General features: G+C 37.2%; 1 protein-coding gene across 5 annotated transcripts in view; it reads right to left on the reverse strand.

Moving 5' to 3' along the window:
• The window catches only part of CPEB2 (cytoplasmic polyadenylation element binding protein 2), a 52903-nt gene that overhangs the window by 3910 nt on the left and 31078 nt on the right, over positions 1-17915 (reverse strand). For 4 of the 5 annotated variants that reach the window (XM_071556785.1, XM_071556784.1, XM_071556781.1 and 1 more), the window contains 6 exons: positions 15305-15475; positions 13692-13781; positions 6747-6865; positions 6343-6457; positions 4346-4527; positions 1-59 (listed from right to left, as the gene is read on the reverse strand). The exon at positions 1-59 is cut by the window's left edge and continues 3910 nt beyond it. In XM_071556785.1, the coding sequence (XP_071412886.1) occupies positions 1-59; positions 4346-4527; positions 6343-6457; positions 6747-6865; positions 13692-13781; positions 15305-15475 (736 nt within the window). The remainder of the gene's footprint in view (positions 60-4345; positions 4528-6342; positions 6458-6746; positions 6866-13691; positions 13782-15304; positions 15476-17915) is intronic. The other variant, XM_071556783.1, reaches the window with a different exon arrangement.

The following is a 17915-nucleotide window of genomic DNA, read 5'->3' on the forward strand; positions in this document are numbered from 1 at the left end:
CGCGCACCCTGGCATTCGTCACACATCTGGTCATCCAACACGTATGGCTTTACCTCCACCTGTTGGAGTGAAATAGAAACAATTCCAGTTAATAACTTTCTACTTGAAGTTGTACAAGGGCACTCATTTTTCTCTGGTTTTACAAAACCCCAAAAACCAAACCAGAAGTCTGAAATCAGTCATATCAAAGCCTTTATCTAACTAATCAGTTATTACTCGTTATCATTTATCAGCTACAGACCCAACCACGCTGCAGAACACTTCAAGGCAGATCTTCAGAAGTACATTGCCTATGTAATAAATAGCTACATCAGAAACTTCCTTTAATTTATTTTGGGAGAGTGGTTCTTTGCAAATGATAATACAGATGTACACGTAGAAAAAACCCACAAACCAGCCCAAAGGTCTCCCAACTACTCTCATCAGCTCCCAAATGCACCTCAACATGACATCAAATTCTATACTGTTTAGCAAAAAAATAACTGCAGCCCTTTAATACAGAACCTTTTGTGTTAAAATAAGTGTATGTACAAATTAAAAGTAATACAGATCTTTTAGCTGTAATACAGATCTTTTAGCAGTGTTCTCTGTAAATTCACTCCCTATTTTTAATATATGGTCAAATTTCGACCTACCAATATTGATAATCTATTACTTTCCCTTTTCGTGGCTTAGAGCCATACAGAAATTTATATTCAATGTATTTCTAATAATACTTTTTTAAAGACCACTTCACAGGTCTGCAGACTGCTACAAACACCTGTCTTACACAGCCTCTCTCTCCCAAACTCCTCTGACTGCCAGAGTGGAAAAGTGGCAGGAGTCCAGTCGTAAATTTGCATTCTGTCTTTGCGTAATTGAACTGTTGCAGGCTGCAATCAGACAGGAAGAAGAACTTCATAATAAAACCCAAAATTACTTGACTCGATCATTAAGGAATGTATTGTTGCCTTCCACATTTTCCTCACTGCAGCAAGAGATTTTTTCCCTTACATACTAATACCTAAGAAGAAACCAACACTTAGACATGGACTGGATGTTCTATACTAAGGCAGAATATGCTTAAAATATTACAAACTTTAAAATGCTACTTTTTTCATTGTATCTCCAGGGGAAAAAAATGACACATACAGCTCTCCACCCTGAAGTCTGACAGTCTGCATGATCTCAGCTTCACAAGTAGAGGCCATATTAGAAATGTCAGAGTAAGCTTCTTCCAGTAAATCTGTATTCAGTACAAGCTCTACTTCTTATTTCACTAAAACGATCTGCCTTATCACAAATTACACTCAAACTTTCCAATAAACAGGTACCTTATGCAGTAACTGTGTTCATGGTTCAGAATTACTGAAGGCATGAAGCAGCATATATTTCAAGCTTCAGTGCACTAATGCACCAAGATTGGTATGAAGATGATTTAGACTATATTAGAGAAACACTTTGGGGAATGGAAGCATTACGTGAAGTGGACGCAGACTGCTGCAATATGAAAGTTAGCAATATTTTAAGGAATTGCTTGGAGTTGAACCTCCAACCGAGTTTCAAAGAAATATTTGGAGCTGTGCTTTCTTATATGATAAAACAGGATGAGGAGCACTTTTCTGAAGAAAAACATCTGTTAGAGACACTAAATATATCTACACATCAAAAGAAGTGGAGACAGGCTACAGAGTACTCAGGTAAGGAAAAAGTTGAGATCACAGACAGTGTTTGTCAAGTGACTGTGACACTAAGATTTCCAATTACGGTAGGAAAAGGTATCTGCAAAAACCCCCAAACTATAAATTCTTTGAACTGAACTTCAGAAGGATAAACAGGTGAACTACAAAATTTAGCAATGAAAAAAGACTTTTACACAGACAAAGCTGGTTATGAAAACAATGTGAAAGGACAGCAGAACTTCAGAAACTGGATATAACTGGCATAGAAAAGCTATGCTGAGGTAAAGGTTGAACAGCCTGCCTTTGAGGACTTCAGTGAAATATGTACAGTATTACCTTCCTGGCCAGCAGACATAAACATCGTGGGTGAAGGGAGTACCCAAAGAAGGACTATCTTCCTCATTTACAAAAGCAGCAGTTTACAGATTTATACAAAATGCTTGCTAGCCTATAAATTAGCAACAATACTGATTTCAGAATACTTTCAGAGCCTGAGAAGACAATGGTGTAAAAACTCCAAGGAGGAAAAAACTATTTCTGAAAATAGTTTTTTTATACTTTCAGAAACAGCTAAGATTAAAGGTGTTCCCTAAAAAGAGGCTCTTCTCTATTACTCTCCAGTAACACAAATAACTGGGTGAAAATTAATATATATAATTATATAAATAAGGTCTTCACCATATGATTTAACGAAAGAAGATGATTAAAAAATAAAGATTAAAACTCATCTCAAATAAGCAGAGACATTCATAAACCCTCGCCACCATGGGTTTTAAAGATGAATTTATTAAAATACTTAAGATTTGGCATTGCTGTATTTTGCAAGTGAAAACACCTCCAGAGTAGCACACATTTTTTGAAATAAGAAAAAAAAGGAGGCACTAATAAAAATGCAGAAATTCCAGATGCAAGAGAGCACCTGAGTAAAATAATTAATTTTCAAGTATTAAAAAAGAACTAAAAAAAGAAACTGTGAGAATTCAGATATTTAAAGAGAAAGTCTAGTCCTTCCTTCCCTGTCCCCCGTCTCTACAGTCCACGAACAGCTACTTACAGATGCTAACTATACTTGATGTAATCAAGAAGAAATCATTTGAGCACGTTTTTATCAATTAAGTCTCAATGGTTATAAGTCAAATGCTGTGCTTCTCGTATTTAGTATTTGGGGCACATTTTGTCGCAGTTTTTTTTCCTTCTGTCCAAGCTGCAAGAGACCTGCAGTCCATTCCGCCCCCATAAGAACTGCAGTGTTACATCACACATCAACAAGCTACATCCCTTTCTCTGCCAACAGCAAGCACTGCTATTTCAGATACCTGCTCGGCACTCAAAGAGCCCTTAAGATCTCTTCTGAGCTACCATAAAATCCCCAAAACAACAAAAAATATATGTTGAAGTGCAGCCTTCAAAGTCAGGTTCATGCCTTCCTTCCTCTCATGAGATGGCACTGCCAGTCTACCATATACCTCTCTAATGCAAAGGACACACCCACGGGAAGAGCAAGACCAAGATAAAAGCGCCCCCAAGTTTACAAGATTTAAGTTCGTGCCTCGTTCAAGGGAGAACTAGTTTGGATGGGACTCAACTGTCTACATCTCAATTTTAAAATTAGGTGACTTCACAGCCAAATGCCCTTCAGACAATTCCTGAAACACACTGAACAATACCCAATTCTGAAGCCAAATGTCCCGTTTAGCATTATTTAGAAGGAGTTTTGGATTATGGTCCTTATTCCCATTTTTCCCCAAGTACTCAGATGCAAGGTGATTGATAATTTTATTTCCCCTCACAGGGCCAGAGTATTTGAGACACACATGTAAAAGCTGTATTACTCTGCCTATTTGAAAGGGAAGAAGCACATATTGCCTCCCTAGAGCAGACTTATGTTAATTGTACTACTTTCTTTTTCCCATGTCTTTGATCTGTAGAGGAGACTGGACCTTGAATAACTTTACTTACCCAACCCTTCCTCCTATAAGACTGTATTTTTTTTAAGAACACCTATTAATGCCAGACTAACTCTGCAGTTCTTGACACCAAAACTAGTGACCCTTAAAACTGACACAATTTATATGCCAATTTTCTTTGGTACTAATTAGGAGCAATGATGATGACTAGTCTCCTTAATGGAAGTTAGTTTTGCTTTAGCTAGCAATAAGCATCTGTTGCAAACAGAAATTTGCATTGATAAATACTAAGAAGACTCTCAAACAGAAAGAATAAGAGATTTTGTATTGTAGGTGTTGAACCTGATCAACTTTGTGAAGGCTGACAATTATAGCTGAAATTAAAGGCAGCTGCAAATATAAAGCTAATCTGAAGCCAATGAACACTAGAGTTCCCAATGAATGACAGAGGAATTATCATAGTATTTGGTTTCATTGGAACAAGGGAGAGAAAAGAGATTTTCAAGCCCTTTGCCCATACACAACAAAACCAGGAACTCCAGAATGGAAAGAACATATGGTCCAACATATGTCAAAGGAACAAACTGCTGCTCTGTGGAAAGCATGTTGTTTGTTTGGGGGCATTCACAGCACACTTTGAAAGTAGTGGAGCTACCTGAATGCTAAAAGAGATGCAGGAGCTGGCATGAAAGCCAATCAAATGCTGTGTTACCACACTCCGAGAAGTTTCTTTATAGATCATGTCTTTTTTATTTTTTACATTTCTGTATCACTTACTCGTTTATCAATATCGCCATGCTGAAGTTGAACAAACCGAGCACTGATGGCAGCAATGTAACTCTGCTGATTGGAAAAAGCAACACGTCCAGCACCTTTTGGGTATTTCAGCTCAGGGTCAGTATCAATTCCTGCGTAACAAACTCCACCATAGAGACGGTCCATGATCATAGCCAATTCCACTAATAAGAAATGAAAGAGTGTTCATTTAAACTGTTCTTACAGTACAAAATTAATATGCTCCTGTGTTTAAAAATACTAAAAAAAATTTGTAGTTATTGATTTTGAAACAGCCAATGTAATGATAATAACAAGATAAAAAAGTATTAAATAAGCTACTAAGTACTCAGCAGACAGATCTTTCATGCTGTGGGTACATACATCCAAGGAACAATGACATTCTAAGTCCTTGATAACCTGGAACTGGAATTCAAGGGCAGTTTTCTTCAGGGGATTACAGCAAAATATTTTTGGGTAGATATGGAATGTAAAATGTATAAAACAGATCCACATGCCACAAATTCCTTGGTACATGTTCTCTGCCTGTCCTAATGCCCTATGTCCTACTTGAATTTAAAGATGTAGTAGGTATCTTTTCATCAGGCAACAGAGCTTGATTATCTCTACAGTGCTACACTTACCATAGATATTGAAGTTCAGAGAAACAAAAATTTTAAATTTATAATCTGATTGCCAAATTATACTGAAATCAGTTTTGCAATTCATTCAGGTGGAAAACCACTGTTTTTTTTCAGAATTAGTATCCTCTGTATTCAGGTATAAAGGTGTCAGCAGTAAATGATGTTCCATATTTGTCTGAAGAGCCTCCTAAAGTTTCACTGCTTTTGTGAAGTCATTATTCTAATTTCACAATGCCGTGTTTCATTTTCCCACATACGTGATATTTGAAAGCTAATCCTAAGAATGCATCCATTAAACTTCTGACAGATATTCAGCTGAGTAATCTGGAGCCCAGAACTCAATTTAAAGAAAAATTAATCTGGAGTTGGAACACACTGTGTGTATGTTCATTTACACAGCTTGTACTACAGTCAAAAGTAGAGTCTTAAAAGCAAAATAACAGAAAAGCTTGGGCATTGCAGGTCCAAGATAGGAAAATTTTAAGATCCCTTATATCCCAAATTTGCACTATTGCTTGTTGGTTTTTTTGCATCTTCCATCCAAAATGTCATAATGAACAAAATTCATTACAAACTATGAAAGACTAATGAAGTCCAGGAGTCATTCTAATAAAAAATGCTATTTGAACCACTGTATGTCACGCTTCTACTTCCAATATTCATTGCAAACTGCTTACTAGAAAGCCACCTAAAACACTCTAAAGGGCTACTGCAGCCAATCTCAAAATACAGACTGTCCAAGTCATAGATCAACCATTTCACTGCTATAGAAACATTTTTTTTCCTTCATGCCTCTGGCAATTGTCTAGAAAGAGCCCTGCAATCTCATACAGTGTTGTGCCACACAGACTGTGCTAGCTCTCTGAATTTCTTCTTTTTTTCCTCTATTCCTAGTTCAAGTACTCCATCAGCTGTATTTTTGAGTGTACCAAGAGTAACTGCAACCTGACAGCAGCAGAAGAGTAGCTAATGCATAATGACAAGCAGGTACAAATACAGCTCCACACAGTCATGAAGCAGGGCAGAGATGTTCTCCAGGCAGTATTTTAAAGACAAACTCTTTGTTTTATGTCTTTCACAGTTTTGCTAATATGATTAAATTTTTTTCTACAGCTCTAGATAGGTTAGCAGTTTCCAGTAAATCTCAGTGATGAACTGTGATTTATGGCCAAAGCCAGACAAAAAGTTAGTAGAGAAATGTAAGAATACACATACATTGTACTACAGTTATAACTATCATGACAGTGTTCTGGTTTTGAACATATATATCTGCATCTATCCAGACATAAAGTATGCACGGCTTAAATTCTTCCAAATAATTTCCTACTTTTAAAAACAGATACAGATTATACTCACCAGCTCTCAATGGTCTAGGGACTCCTCCAACAAAAATTGTTTTTCTAGGATCAAGTGGCTGTGAACCATCCATCACAAAATCACTATCACTTAGATTCCAGGGACGTATCTGAACCTATCAAAGTGGGAAAGAAAATAGTATCCTACTTTAAGTTTCTCTACAACATGGATATATGTTCACCAGCCTTTAAAACTGTCTAACAGTCATAACCTCATTAGCTTACCATGTCTAGGTGCTCTGTTTTAATCCTCTTAATTCAAAACACTACAATTTTAAAATAATCCAAGTGTTCCAGATGTTGAGCTCTGCCAACAGTAGTTTGAATATTTTCATCATCATGATTTCCAGTGCAGCTTTAGACAGATGGCATCTATAGCCTGCAGGCCATTCCCTGTGTACTTACTGGCTTGTCCTTGATAGTAGGGCTGGAAACACACAGATAGAGCTTTCCATCTTCTTCAATGCAGGCGTCAATCAGAGCCTGAACTGAACTCTCTTCTTGGAACAGAAGGAATGCATAACCTGGAAAAAAAGCCGAATCAAGTGATATTTTTTCTCTTATCTTTATTTTGCATAATCATCCCTGCCAGTGACTCTTCTGTGCAAAATAAAGGCAAACCAATTGCTCCTTATCAGTCATCTTCTTTCACTATGTACTACCTTGCCATAATTAAACGGAACTTCTCTCTGTAAATAATTGTCAGAGGAGACTAATAACTAAATAAAAGCAAACATGTCTGCTTCATCATGTACTAAAGTCTAGGCCGAACATCATTCATTGGCTGCAATGAACATTATACAATGAAAATCTGACTTGGCACAAAGGACTAATCTCTATGCTAGAGATTAGATCAAAGTACCTTATTACATAAGTGACCCAGCAAACCTTCTAAACACTACAAAAATAGGAATTAAAATGCTTATTTAATGCTACAGTAAAAACAAACAGTTGGACAAGCGAAGAACCTCGCATGTTAGAATACTTTAACAGTTACAGTATGATATATACTAAATGTTACGTTACAAATACCCAACAGCACAATTAGGGTTGCATTCTAAAACAAACTTTTAAAGGACCACAAATGGCATTTCTTTCCGAGATTACTACCAAGTATGGAATTTCCACACAAACTTATGTTTTACTACCTGGATGGAAAAGCAAATGCTGAAGCAACTGCTCTAGAGTGGCCATGGGAAAAGAGAACTTGGGTACCTTATCAAGCCTTTTGGAAATGATGCTGTATTTATAAAACACCAGCCATTTCTTATTACTAACAGACACTGTAGGTCACCAAGGCAAAGACGGTAGGGTGCATCTCAAAGATCACTAAGGAATCAGTGCATTACCAATATAAGACTTCAGAAATAAATGCACGAATGATTTTACATGTATGGGAACAAAAGCAGGATTTGAAGAAAGAGCTGTAAGGCCTATACAGATCTTTCCATAATTTGTACCTTGTTTCTTACCCCTCATACCACAGTCCCATCACAGCTATCTACAACAGACATATGACAGGGTTTTATGTATTCTTTATTTTTATGTAAATCTTATTCAGTTTCTTAACAAATATATCATAGGGAATGCTTGGGTTTGGGCTGAAGCATTTCTTTGTGAAGTCTATTCATTGTGTAAAAGTATCTTTTTAGTGACAACCTGTTTAACTTAGTAATTATTTAGATTCAAAAGCCATTTAGTAAGGATATATTTTATTATTTATCTTAGAATTTAAAATCCAGTATTACTCAAGCAAAACTCACTCATTGAAATAGGGCATGTACAGACTGGCATGGGTGAGATCAGGCCCATGTAGCTGTCCTTACGCGGGTGAAAACCAGGCACACACATTCCTATTTGAATGGAGAGCTCAGCACACGAATGATGGGAGTGCAAAAACTGATTTAAACAAAGGAAGCGTTAACTGCACATGATACTGACTAAGGGATCAGACATACAAATTAAGATTTTGCCAGATGCTGATTTTCCATCAGTTCTTATCCTAATGCCAAATCAAGGGTACTGTGACATAGCTCCTGACATGTAAGGATGGTCAGTGCCTCTATGTGATCTACCACCCACATGTCTGCACCTTAATATGTTTAACTGCAGCAGTTTGTAAAAAGATAGAAAATTCAAGTACAAGAATTCAATGAGGAATGCTTAGGATTACTACAGGTTTCATAGAATTGTCTGAGAAGGGACCCACAAGGATCACCGAGTCCAATTCATGAGTGAAAGGCCCACACACAGATCAAATGTAAAACCCTGATGTTATTAGCACCATGCTCTAACCAACTGAGCTGAACTCAGGGTTATTACATACCACCACACCTGAAATAAAAAGGAAAGCAGCAGCAAAACCACATGTTCATACTGCTTTGTCAACCTCATCTGCAAAACATGTACTTGTGTCTGGGTTTAGTTTACTTAATTTAAAGCCTCAGACAGGCTTGTGTCAATGAGCTCAGCTGTACTCCTCCTCCTCTGAGGACACAGAGAAAGTTAAGCTATAGCCTCGTACTATCGAACTGACCTGTCTGCAGTTTTGCTTCACAGCTTTAGACCTTCAATGATTTACAATACATTTTACCTTGCTTCCTAAGTCTAGCCTGGAGGAACATAACCACCTTATCTTGTTCAAGAAAGCTGGCCTGAGAAGATAATTTTCTCAGGTCCCACATACAGCCTGGATTGATAGGACAAGACCAGTGGTATGAGGATCAACAAGGCAAAGTGCTGGCTCCTGTACTTGGGTTACAACAACTCCATGCAGCACTGCAGGCTAGGGGAAAAATGGCTGGAAAGCTGCTTGTTGGAAAAGGACCTTGGAGTGCTGTTTGATAGCCAGCTAAACATGAGCCAGCAGTGTGCCCAGGTGGTCAAGGAGGCCAGTGACATCCTGGCTTGTATCAGACAAAGTGTGGCTGGCAGTACCAGGCAGTGACTGTCCTTCTGTACTTGGCACCTCAAGGTCTGTGTCCAGTTCTGGCCCCTCATTGCAAAAAAGACACTGAGGTGCTGGAGCAAGTCCAGAGAAGAGCAACAGAGCTGATGAAGGGTCTGGAGCACAAGTCTGATGAGGAGTGGCTGAGGAATCTTGAGGTGCTTAACCTGGAGAAAAGGAGGCTCAGAGGGCATCTTACTGCTCTCTACATCTACCTGACAGGAGACTGTAGTGAGAGGGGAGAATTGCCTTTTCTTCCAGGTAACAAGGAAACACCCTCAAGCTGTGCTAGTGGAGGTTTAGATTGGGCATTAGGGAAAATTTCATGACAGAAAGGGTAGACAAGCATTGGAAGTTGCCCAGGGAAGTGATGAAATCACTGCCCCCACAAATGTTCAAAATACATGTAGTGTGGTTCTTAGGCACAGGGTTGAGTGGTGGACCTGGCAGTATTATGTTAACAGTTTGGACTGTAAAGCTACTTTAATAGCTTTCTTTGAAGGAATCTTCTTTGGCTTATACATACACCAACAGTAGGAGCTCATGATCAGGCATTACAATACCAAGAAACAGAGATTGTATGTGTTATCTGTATTTCACAAGGTAAAAGTATTAGATGAAACAGCTTTATAAAAACCTGCTGTTTATGTACATTTATACCTCCTATGAGAGTCAAGGTTTGGGTAACCCTGTTAATCACTTGACTAAATTCCTCTGCATAGCACTGAAACTATTACTAATACTCCTATTTTCAAAGGTGATTAGTGTGCAAAACTTTGGTAATATTCATCCTTAGAAAATTACCTCAAATAATAAACAAATATTTCTGGAAATAACTAGTTTTACAGCTACATTCCTTCCTATGTAAAGATACTGCACTGAGTATAGTCATGAGCTAATGTTTCTCTTAATAAAACCCCGATGAAGAAATTATGGGGGTTTTTAATGCATTTGGTTAGCCCTTGAAACAGAAAGTCCATCAGGTAAGTTTGAAGAGTCCTAGCTGTACTGACAAATTAAACCATTTCCGTTTTCTGAATTCATTATATAAAGAATGAATCAAAAGCAAGGCACTTGAGACTAGATGCACACTAACACGATTTTCTGAGCAAGGAAAAAATTTCTTTATTTCACAGTAATTTACCAGAAGGAGAAAGGACATTTCTGCTATGCATACTCTGTGTAGAAATCAGAGAGCAGCTTTAAGCTGTATCAACCTCCAGCTAACTCTTATGACTAGTGGCTTAGAGAAGGAGTCAAGAAAATCGGTGCAAGACAGCACGGCACTGCCCATGCCAGTCACTACAGTGGTATTTTGTTTGGGGGTTGGTTCCTCTACTGTCCTGGCAGACTCTCCCCAGAGGAGACTAAAAGGCCTCAGTGCAGTGCAATTCTTGCCTAGAGAATGCTGCACATCAACTTAAATCAGAAAGAATCAGTGCAAATTGCAACTTAATATTAGATCTACACATGATGATGGAAATAGTTCAAATTTGTGAAGGACACATTTCACCTATTCTTCTTTAAGGAGATCTCATCATCACATTAATTAAATCTTTAAAAGAAATATTTCAGTTTTCAATTTAGTTATTGTTGATGGAGATTTAACTCCAAAATACACCTGAAGTGGAAAAATGTAGTGTTGCCTCACATATTTGAGAACTGTGCACCCAGTCTTTTAGAGATCCTTGGTTTGGGTAAATGAATCAAGCTTGATGTGCTTATCCTACAGTGACTCTGAATAGGCCTCTATACTCCACTGGCTGTACTGGCCAGATTTCCATTGATTAAAGTAAGCTTAGACACTAATCACACACGAAGACACCTACAGTTACTTGCCTGAATCCAGAGCACAACTGCTAAGACACAAGGCAGCAGAAACAACCCATTAGAAAAGGCTGAGGCCACTGTCCTGTTTAAATGAGATTATCCTCTGTTTGATACTGACTAAAATAGCACAGAGGACACAAACAAACAACTGGGTATATTTTGAAAGGCCTTCTTTGGATTTGCATATCCTCATGGCACCCTTTTTTTGAGAGCTTCATGATCACGAGGAGGAGTTCTCAATCCAGCAAATTACTTTGGACATGTGTATTCTTTCATAAAAAAAGTGTATTTGCCAACTACGTAATAACATGAGTTATGATAAACAGTTGCAAGTTAGAAAGGAAGGAATTCTCCATTACAGCTGGCAGATCATACACTTTGTACTTTGAGCTCAACAGTTTGTTTTTTTTTCAGAACAGAGCTTCCCTATAAGATCAGTGTGAAGTTTTCAAAACTCTTGTTTTCTCTGGGTCAAATTTTGTGGTGAACCAACACAAAATATAATTAGTTAAGAACAAGCAGTTGGTGTTTCTCAGGAGGCGGCCAGTCTTGGTGGATTAAGACACTTTCGGCACTTCTTTCAGCAAGGAAACACTTATTATGAACTTGGCCTTCCCTCAGGACCTTCTGTAAGCAGAGAGGCTGGAAGGAACTGCAGCATGGAAAACTGAACAACAGTACAAAAACCCCAGGCTGTATCTCTTCACTTCTGTGAATCAGTCCAAAATGGAATAATTCTGAGATGTCTTTGGAAAATAATACTATGGCAAATCTCTCACAAGACTGAAAAAAGGAAAATATATACACTGAACTGATTCCATGAGGAGTGACAAATTACAAACAGGAGATCAAAAATAATAAAATATATTAACTCCTTCAGCTAATACAGTATGTATTTCTCAACCGGTAATTATAGATTGATCTCAAAGCTTTATTTTGCCTATCCTTAGCTGTGTCAGACATCTTCTTGCATATAGTTATACATGATTCTTGCCTGTACACACAAGTGGTATTAAAGAAAGACAAATTTTTAAGAAATTCTTCTTCAAAATCATCATGGATTGTATGTATAGCATTGAAGAAAACAGATATATATATATATATATATATATATATATATATATATATATACAGTAATAGTCAGCAGTTAAATGTTTCCAGAGTATTTACAAATAGAAACCTACATTGTATTGCAAATATGTTTTAGGCTACATTGAGTAATGCAGCAAACTGAAGATTAAAGTTTTAAGACCCAAAAACAGTCAATGCTATTAAATTTAACTAGTCAGTTAATCACAGGAAATCAACTTAACACTTACTTTGCAAGTTTTTCCTGAATTAATAAGATCAACACACTGCAGTTCTTCCCTTTGTATTCTTTGCCTTTAAGATACTCTGCTTACAATATAGATTTATTTTAGTCTTTTTCCTACCGTGGCAACTATAAATAACTATATCAAAAAGCTGTATTAAATGAGGAAGTCTAGAAATATATCCTTAAGATGTTCAGATGCTGAGACAGGACTATCTCCTTGGAAACGAATGCCAGAATCCATTCATTTCAGGTTACAATATATTACATCTTCCATCTTCTATATATTCATCACAGACTCTGTGAGATGCATCTTCCCTAAAGAGTTCCTTGGGAATTTCTTTGGTAATTTATGAAGATGCATTCCACAAGATAATCAAATTTAACTTGACAGTAGTTTTGTGTGTTAGGCTAACAATCAAAAAAGCAGAAGTCTGTTTGTCTTAGACTTTCCAGGTAGCATTCATAAATGCTGTTCAAATACTTTCAATTGCATTTCACACTCTTTAGAGGACCCATTTGGGATAATAATCCTGTCTTTTCCCTAGCATAAATGCTCAGAAAAATGAAGAATCAGTTTACAAAGGAACTATGTCCAGGCTTTTGTCACTGCCATTGAAGGAACAAATTGCTGCAGCCTCTAAAAAACTTCAATAATCTCTGCATTGCTCTCATATCTGGATCAGACCTCAGCATTTACTTTATATGTAACAATATGTGATTGTACATATACAGAGATATGCTACATAATTTAATTACTTCACCTACAGAATGATTTTTCCAACACTTTGTGATATGAAGAAGTCTAGTTGAAATAGTGAAATATCAGTATTTAATCATTTATCAAGAAAGATTAGTGCTTCAATAGGAATTTCACATCCTAAAAGTGAAAGCAGCATGTTTGATTATCTTGACCAGGTACCCAAATGCATCCTAATGAATCCTGTTGTAACTTCCAAGAAAAATTTTTATCTTAGTCTTAAAATATTTGACCAAGTTTCAGTTTTGGAAACTACACAGAAATGCAAATACAGAACTCTGTATGTATGACACAGAGAACTATATAATATCTGATCAGACATAATACCAAAACAAAAGGTTTTAGACTTAGTATGTAAAGTAACCCTGTCTGAACCTGCATTGAAATGACAGATGAACTGTTCACAGGGACTGTAAATTACACCCTTTGGATAAAGATGAGACAGTTTCCCAGAGCGAGACTTGCATTCAGTGACTAGTTAAAACTTTTCAACTGTCTTACCTTTTGGTGGAAAATAGGACTTGCTCTCTGCTTTGTGAGGCCAGTCTACTACCAAGGGCCCAAATCGTCTGAAGCTAGCAGTAATTTCATCTAAAAACAGGTACAATAGTTGCAATTAAAATAAATGATGTAACTCAATGAAAAAGCACTATCAAACAAATACCTTTGTTTATAGCAAAGGCTGGTATGTCGCTGAAAAGTAAGAATAAAATTTACAGCTTTCATGAACAAAAAACTTAAATAGACACATCTCCCCAGGTGTTATTATTTACACAAAGGTATTTCTGGTGATTTTCAGCTTACGTTTGTTTTTCATTACTTAATAACAGCAGCATTTCAGAAGCATATGGGCAACTAAAGGCAGTGGTGAAAACTTGTGCGGTTTCAGAACCTGGTTTGAATGCAATCAAATCAATTTAGTGTTTAGTTATTTAGTACAGTTCAGAGCTCTGTAAATAGATATCCACGTATCAAGTATCATCACAATTAACATGTTAGCAGTTTACAGCAGATACTATGAATGTATCAGACACAGAAACTTAAAATTTTCCATTTGGAAGCGCTTATAACATAACCATGAATTGTCCTTTTACGAGATCTACTAAGCCCTTGTACAACTTTGCGATGTCTTTCTATCCTTTCTGTCAGTGACTCGAAGAGTCTTGGCCATGAGGAAAAAATATCCTAAAAGCAGTAACTCAAACACAAACATGCTCCATTTCTTTCAGTCATTATCTGCCATCAGCATACAAGCAGTCAGGAAATAAATAAAATATATTTCCATGTGTCTTTGTTTAGCATTTGTATTAAAGGCAACTGTGCTGAAGTGTATCAAAATAAATCCCTTAGCACATTGTAGGAGAGCATCTCAATGAAGATGGAACCAAAATACAGTCCTTCCATGTCTGAAAGTTAATTACACACAGTCAACTTATTTGGTTTGCAAGTTACTCTAGGATTACAATGAACCTCGTATAGGGACTTCTGTTTACCTTACAAAGCTAGCATACAATTTACATTTATCTACACAGGAGAAACCAAATATTAAACAGCAGGACTACTTCGAATCAGCACTACAGTACAAAGCTATTCCAACTGCATCACTTAACAGTCTGAGCTTCTGTGGTACACCCTATGTTCAATGCATCAGGGTGCTCTGCCACTTGACCTTCCTCTGCCTTAGTTTGTTTCTGAACAGGAATAATATTAACCTTTCTACAGCACTGCTGAGATCTTCAGATAGTAAAATAGAATATGAAATTCATTTACAAATGGAAGCTTTCTATGAATACGGAATAAAGCAGGCATGGAGGATGGTCAAGATGTATTTGAAAGGAATAGACAAGATAAGCAGGAGCACAAATTCCATGCATCACATACAACTCTACAATCTGCAAGCGCAGAATCAGAAACAACTGAACTACCTCAAAACCAGAAGAGATGGTATCAAGCTCTACACATCCATTAACCCTCATAAAGAACATACAGTTGTAGCCTTTTGCACCATAGTATTATTTTGCTGAGTGTATTATTTCTACTATTTCATTCAGGTTTTTCCAGATCTCTTTGTCTCTGCCTCCAAACTTAGTCTGCTCAGTTTTCAGGCAGCTCACCTTCATCAATATCTGGTGGAAGCCCCCCAACAAACACTTTCCGAGAAAAACGCTCAATTCGTTCCCCGTTCTGATGAGCTGAATAGCAGGTAGGTGAATTCAACACTCCAACTTGATCACTATGACCATCGTCCAGCAAACCATCATCTATTGGGAAGAGGGAAGAACGGCCTTAAAAAGAAAAGATAATAATATACATTAAGATAATTTTGTGATGTAATGGTTATGTAGTTTTAGGGAATAGGGAAACAGCAGTCTGGAGAGTTAAAATAAAAACACTAAGACACTAGAAAACTATGTATTAGTTTAAAAAAAAATTAAGAAAATGAAGAGCGTATTAAACTTCAAAAATTAATTTCAAGATTGCAAGCTGACATCACACTATGTACAATACTTAATATAATACTACATTATATTGAAATTACTCTGCTGCATCCAGTAGGAAAGTGGTTATTTGGTTTTAAATAAAGGGTCAAGGGTCTTATGAAGAGAAAAATATTACAGGCTGCTTAAGTGAATTTCATTAGTTTGCCTTTGGTTTAGCTTCCCGTTAAACCAGTAACTTTTTCCACCTGAATGACTACTGCATATCTAAAAATCTTATATTTTAATTGACCACAGGGAAACAGAAAGATCATGGTCACACTAACAAGCGTCAAACAGGTATGTCTTCTCTTCTAAAGGTATTGATGCTGGTAACATAAGGAAACATTTAATGTCTAAGAAAGTAAAAAGAATTTTAATAAAAGTGCGAAATGTAACACTTCAAATATGAGTCATAGTGCTGATTTGTCCTTCTCACCCTCAATTGCCTTGTGTTGATTTCTAATATGTAGTACTTTGCAGTGAATTTATAGTTACCCTTAAAAGGAAGTGTAAAATCTGAGAAGTTCAGGATGGCTTTGCAAATGCAATCTGATCAAAACAGACATATAGAGGGCAGAGGGAAGTGAAAACATGGTAATTCTGTCCCATGTATTTCTGCCCTTCTTATTTTTTACAAATTTTAAACAACTCCAAACAAAAAAGAATTTGGAAGGCCAGGATATTCATCTTAGCTTACTCAGTCTTTCACTGCTTTAGATCAGCAATATAAAGATTAATGACAGTTTCAAATTCAGAAGTCAGCCTTTCAACTGCAAAAAAAACCCCAAAAAGAAATAATTTTGTGAAGCAAAATAGATAGCCCACATCACCATTTGTTCTGAAAGGCAATTTTTCCTGTTTCTCATTCATTTTAAAACTGATTATTAATGCATTCAACTGCTTCCCCAAAACAAGCAGGAAAACCAAAGCAAAAAACATCCTAGCACACTTTTGGGAAGTAAGCTAGTTTTCCAACTCAAATAGCCAACATATCCCAGATTCACCCTCTGAAAATCCATAGGCAGGACCAGTGGGTCCCTGGCAGCTGAGTCTGCAGTACCTTAGCTGTGAGCAATACTCCAGTCTCTTAATTCTTCTCCCCACTCAGGGGAACACTATCAGAAAAGCCTGGTAGGAACACTTGCAGACCGGTGCTGACCAGCTAGGGGGGAGAGCAGTATGGAAACCCTTCATTTCCAGAATCATGAGAATCAGGTGCTTAATGACAAGGCTGGAGGACAGCAACCATCATGACCAAAAACCCAGGTTATGGTAATACCTATTGACCCTGATGTGGTGTCTCATCAAAAATACTGAATGAAAACACAGGACTTAAAAAACAACAAAACATCATAAAAGGTCACAAGGAGCACAAAATAAAAGCAGGACCACAGGACTGTGCCACATGACAAAGACTGTTAATACATCATTTTTATGGTGGCATATCTCTCTTCAGTAGTCATCTGATGGAGATGAGTACAGCAAATGCAGAAAGCTGTAGCAGGTTTCTCCTCTCTGATAAGATTGGGGATAGGCATGTTTGGGAATGACTAGTGGGGAGCAAGTGATGGAATCCTTGCTTGCTATCATAAGGGTACCTTCAACAGCTTGGGAACAGGTCAGCAGAGTGCCTGTGAAAGGGGAAGCATGTAGCTGGTGCTCAGTGGGGCCAAACAGTAGGAAGCAAGGGAGAAACAAAGCTAACATAGATGGAAGAAGCAGCCAGGCAGATTCTACTTGTAAATCAACTATTTAGACAGAAGAAGAGTTAGGTCATGCTATGAAGACTGTAGCAGCTGAATAATGTGGATAGGAATTTCAGTTATGAAGACTAGTAAGAATGATCAGATCTTAGAGATGTATATGAACATGTGGTAAGATCTGGTTGCGCAACCAAGAGAAGGGGATAAAACAACAAATTTCTGCATTACTGAATGTGAACGATGGAGAAGATAGAGCTGTTATCATGGTGACAATGACAGGAAAAAGTGGATAATGGAAGAATTAAGACTCATAGCAGGAACCTGCAGGAAACTGCAAAGTGGAAGTCTTAAAACTTTTCTCTAGTATATGAGAGTCATTCTTAACATCTTAAATCTAAAATGGCTGTAATTTCCTTGGTTTATAAGAAGTACTTCTTAGACAATTCCACCTTACAATAAAGCATATAAGGGGGAAAAATAGTCAAAGAACAATACTGAGAATAATTTATTTTCTTCCCACAGACCACTGTTAAAATCTAAGA

This window comes from Pithys albifrons, chromosome 5 (genome assembly GCF_047495875.1).
Source record: "Pithys albifrons albifrons isolate INPA30051 chromosome 5, PitAlb_v1, whole genome shotgun sequence".
Taxonomy (NCBI): Eukaryota; Metazoa; Chordata; class Aves; order Passeriformes; family Thamnophilidae; genus Pithys; species Pithys albifrons.